The sequence below is a fragment of the Halyomorpha halys genome, unplaced genomic scaffold (genome assembly GCF_000696795.3).
Source record: "Halyomorpha halys isolate HHAL.00 unplaced genomic scaffold, Hhal_1.1 Scaffold29.1, whole genome shotgun sequence".
Classification (NCBI taxonomy): domain Eukaryota; kingdom Metazoa; phylum Arthropoda; class Insecta; order Hemiptera; family Pentatomidae; genus Halyomorpha; species Halyomorpha halys.
In genome coordinates, this window is record NW_027115892.1 from 619,138 (window position 1) to 624,442 (window position 5,305).

General features: G+C 29.4%; 1 protein-coding gene across 1 annotated transcript in view; it reads right to left on the reverse strand.

The window, feature by feature from the left end:
• Positions 1 to 5,305, reverse strand: part of LOC136797139 (odorant receptor Or2-like) — a 10,369-nt gene that overhangs the window by 4,199 nt on the left and 865 nt on the right. The window contains exons 2-5 of the mRNA XM_067052862.1: positions 3,774 to 4,055; positions 1,688 to 2,189; positions 536 to 635; positions 214 to 312 (exon numbers count right to left, since the gene is read on the reverse strand). Of these exons, the coding sequence (XP_066908963.1) occupies positions 214 to 312; positions 536 to 635; positions 1,688 to 2,189; positions 3,774 to 4,053 (981 nt within the window). The 5' untranslated portion in view covers positions 4,054 to 4,055. The remainder of the gene's footprint in view (positions 1 to 213; positions 313 to 535; positions 636 to 1,687; positions 2,190 to 3,773; positions 4,056 to 5,305) is intronic.

Genomic DNA, 5,305 nt, shown 5'->3' on the forward strand with positions numbered 1-5,305 from the left:
AATAAAGTTGAGAGAAAAGAGATCAAAATTGTTTAAAAAGAAACTAAACCACTCTCAAACAACTATATTAATAAAAAATAAATCTAAAATAAAATATTTAAATAATTAAAACCAAGAGATGCGCAAGGAACTATATACGTTATATATGGAAATAAAATAAATTCAAGATGGTGCTTGCAGTAGTATAATTTTGTTTTAAATTAAAAAACTTACTTCATTTGTAGTTGCGTCTGCTATCCAAAACATTACAAAGAGATAGCCGAGTATAAAAAATAGGATTGCCAAGTTTTTGAATTTAAGTTCCAAGTTATCCTATAATATATGGAAATTATAATTATAATTAATGTATAGAGAAATATTTATTGAGAAGAAACTAAAATTACAGTTAATGTTATGTTTTTAGTGGTTTCTTTAGAAGTATAAGTGGCATCAGCTAGAACACATTTGCAAATCTACTAATACACATATATCGATTAAATTAATAAAAAAAATCATGCCTATCCTATACTAAAAAAATGTAATATATTTTAATTACTGAGTTTATATTATAGCCACCAAATGTACAAGCTATGATTCCGGCACAAAAAGCAGTCGAGTATGACAGTCCTACCATCCGCTTTCCATTTGAAAAATATCTAAAATTAAAAAAAAAAATATTTTAACAAGAAAGAATACAAATAAGATAAATATTATTTTTATTGTCAAAGTTAAAAATACCATCAACAATTCTATTTTTTTTCTAAAGTGATATTTTTCTTAAAATTGAGTTGTGGTTTTTACAATTTCAGACATTTGAAACATTTTGAATTGTCCGATAACAAACATTTATTCATATTTAAATTTTAATTTTTTTAAAATATTTATTTATTGCTATTTACAACTGTACATTATAATACATTTAGTAAATATGATCTAAGTTAAATTGGAGTGTTACAGGCGTGTAGAGAAACTACCCATTGGTAGTACTCTAATGACATTTTACATTAGCTGGTCTCGTGGGCATCTTCTTTTCAGGGGCCTCGGAGGATTGTCAGGAATGGAAGAGAATGCAAGGTTAGAAACTAGTGGGTTTGAGTGGTTAGGGAGTTTATAATGGAAAGAGTGATACCTGGTTCGCGCTAGATCGGTTACATAGAGAACATTAAGGTCTTTATGTATGATTTTATTTGTGACAAAGTAAGGAGCATTGAGGATTTTACGAAGGATTTTGGATTGTAAGGATTGAATACGAGAGGAATTTGGAGGTTTAGTGGAGCCCCAAAGCTCAACTCCACATTTCCAGATTGGCCTTATTACAGTCATGTAGATCAGTCTTTTGTAATGTGTTGGAAGTTTTGACCGTTTGTCTAGTAAGTGCCGTAATAGTCGAAATCGACGTGCAGTTTCCGGTCTTTTCAGTCTGGTGTGAGGATTCCAGGTTAATCGCTTGTCCAAATGTAGTCCAAGGTAGCAGATCTGTTCGACAGGGGTAAGAGTACCATCATTAAATGAAACTGTAGGGCAGTCGGTAGGTTTTAGACGAAGGGTAAAGGTGATTTGATGGGGTTTGTTGAAATTTTTCTTAATCCTCCAATTACGACACCATTCTTCGAGGCCTGTGATATGTGATAGGAGATTTTTGGACACAATTAATGGGTTATTTATTTAAATATTAAGCTATAAAACGTGTTTAAATTTTAAAACATACCTTAATATTTCTAAATGGTGCTCAACACACATTTTTACGCATTTCATATAGCATGACGACAATACTCTACTTTTATCTAGATCGTCATTATAAAACTTGCTGTTCCTCGCCATTTCGTAAGCCCTTGAATCTATTTCTTCCAAAGCATACTTCAGGAGTGCGACTTCCGATTTGATATAAGTGTAAGGTATGAATAATATTGAACCACCGCCGAATGCCATAAAAATCATAGTAAACATTACATACTGTTGCCATAACAGTATCAAGATTTGAAAAACAATATTCTTCATATCAAATGGGTGCCAACATGGAAAAATATATATTGGTTCTTGTTTTATCAATCCGACAAGTATCGTCATTCCAGTGAGGTTGGAAATAACCCAAACAATGAGGAATAGGATTGTCTTGAAAAATCCTTTCAAACTCTCAGCACACTGTCCCTTCACTTCATCAAGTTTTATTCTCATGATTAAGCTCTTATAGTCGTAGGTGCCATAACTGTCTGAGAAAAAAAAATGTAAAATAGGGTATTAGTAAGTAGAATGTATACTGAGCACTTCCTATATATTCCATTAATTAGAAAATATCTATTAAAAACACTAATGTATCGATACCAGAAGTTTTAAAATAATCGATAGCTATTATATGGAAAAAGGTTTTTGAGTGCGGCTCATTAAAAAAGATTCAAAAGTACATATCTTACGATGGAAAAAATGAGTTTAAAAAGATTTTAAATATCTGTTCTATGAACGTTTCTACTTTTAAATTTCCAATGAAGGCCCAAAGTATTGATTAGAAAAGTAAATTTTGAATTCCAGACAGTCCTACCCAGCGGCGAATCACCAAATTGTTTATAAAAGGGATGCTAAAAAAAAAATAAAAAAAATCTTTATGTGGCTCTATGTTTGATTTAATATTTTAAGTTTTTCTAGATAAGACCGATGAAGACAGAAATTTTACTATCTTACGTGAAATCCAAAACATTTTCTATGATATCTGTCAACATAACAACGCAAAAAAGATTGTCCGGAATTTATACTCGAATATTTTATATTTGAAATTTGTAATTGAAAACAAATTTTTTTAAGATCCATTGTGTAATTAAGGATAACGAGTTTTGAAATATAATACAACCACTGATTTTATTATGAAATAAATTTTGTTTTGAATAAAAATATTGGAGGATGTGTTCAAACATTATAAAAAAAAATCCCTAAGGGACTTTTAGAAAATGAATATGAATAATATTTTTTTAATTTATTCTGGAACACATCCTTTTGGAATAATACTACGAAAATTATAGGTGGGCTGATGTTCCTTACAGTAACAAATAAAAAAACAAAGTAATTAAATAATAATACAAAAAATTACAAATTATAGTTTAATAACTTTTATGTCTTCAAGCAGAAATGAGCTTGTGATATTTACTAAGTTAATTATTATTGAACAAAATAACGCCGAGAATGATGCTAATTAAAAGTATGAATTTCCACAGCAGTTTTTATGAAGTCTTGTTGTAAATAATGGATATCTATTTTAATGATATTGGAACTAAGTGTGTAGGAAACGATGGTATAAGCGGGATTTGAAGATGGGAATGGTACTCGAGCGACGGATAGTAGTAGGAATGGAAATAGCATCGGAAAGAGGATATGATAAAGTCCAAAGACTCGGAACGGGAATTACGGAAATGAACAAAGGTTTACAATTTTAGGTAAAATCTGATATTTGTGATCGACGGCAGGATCGGATAACTTGGTAGAGAAATTATACGAGGAAATACAATGGTAGGAAGAGTAAAGCCACTTCAACTCACAAAATCTGGAGGTGGGGGCACCCCTGTGGATTCTGAAGATGAATCGTAGAGGGCAATTAGTTACTCGTTTTAGTTTAGCCTCAAGATTCAAGTCATCCACATATATTGTAACAGTAGTCAAAGTGGGAGGAGGGGGGTGTAAGAAAGAAACTATAAGTCTACGGGTTTCAAATAGAAATTGATGGTGAAGATAATTTAGTCGCTTTAATGCATAAATACATGATACATTGATACATAACAATTGATAAATAATATTGTTTTCATATTTACCTTCAACTAATTCCCTAGTTCTATAAGTTGGCACATAGCCGGTAATACTTGTAACCATGACAGCCACACTCAAGCCCATATAGAACAGAACCTGGGCAACTTCTTCTGGGCTGTTTCGAAAATGATATACTGAATATCCTAAAAGGCTGAATTCGAAGGTGGCGTGTACAAATGTAAATAGTGAGTAGTGTATATTTGAGAGGAGATGAGTAGAAACTGTTAATATCAATTTTAAATTCTTCGTTCCTGCTTCAATTATTTCTAACTTCATTTTAGCCATTTCTGAAAAAAAAAATGCTGAAATTTTTTGTCCAAAGACATTTAATAATTTTTGTAAATTTATTTTTTGCAATGACATTTTATTTTGTGTGTTGTATGCATCTTTTATCAATGCCCTGTTATCTACTGAATTCCTAATAATTTGAGTTCTATCCAAAGCCGATCTTATTCTTAGAAAGAAAAGAGATCCTTTAAATAATCCTACTAATCACGAGAACTGAGCTATAATATGCATGGGACAAGAAATAAAAACAATTACGAGAGCTTTTGAATAAAAATTTACTTTCTTTTCCAGGTCAGTCCCTCAATAGTCAATAGAGATTTCGTAAAATCATTTTCAGTGTAAACTTCAATATGAGAAACCTATATAATAGAAATATTTGATGTTTTGTGTATATCCAATAAAATACCGGTATTAAATAATCAGAACTTAAAGGAAACAAAATTACAAACAAAAATTTAATTTATTAATAACTCTAAATAAGAAAATATTCAGTTTATTGTGTTTTCAAGAGTATGAATACTTTTGTTTAAGTAAATTAATTAAATATTTTGGTTTTAGGGGTTCCTAAAAATTGTTAATTGATTAAAATTCCTTTTTGAAATTTTTTGACAATTTTTAAGCGGTTACCACATTATTTTACTTAGTGAAGTTAAGAAAAGAATATTAATAATTATAAACAATGAACAGAGACATATATCTTATGATAAAGATAAGGTCTCTTGCAAATAAGACATAGATATCATGTAAGTTTTTATTGTATAATGCTTTCTATGGGCGTTTGATCAAATTAAAAAATATATATACGTCAATTTACGCTTTTAAATGTATTATAAAAGCGGTTTGATATCATATATCATCGCATTTAAAAATAAAACGGTGAACAATAATTTTGAGTCTTAATTTTTTAAGTCGATTTTTAATTTCTTCAATGAAACTAATGAAAAAAAAACATATTTATCAGATACAGTTTGCATTTGTTATAATTTAAACGATATATCGGATATTAAGCGAAATCATTTTACAATCTCTGCTAAATAACTACTAGGAATGAGCTTGATTGATTTAATTTTTTTTAAAAATAATTTGTAGCAATATACAACCGCGAAGAGTTCTGCATGAATACTACTTTTGAGATAAATCTCTTCATAAATTAACCATAAGAAAAAATCAGTAAAATAATTGTCCCATTTTGTGAAAAATTATCGTTAAAAATATTTAATTATAAATATAAATAATTGACAGATTATAA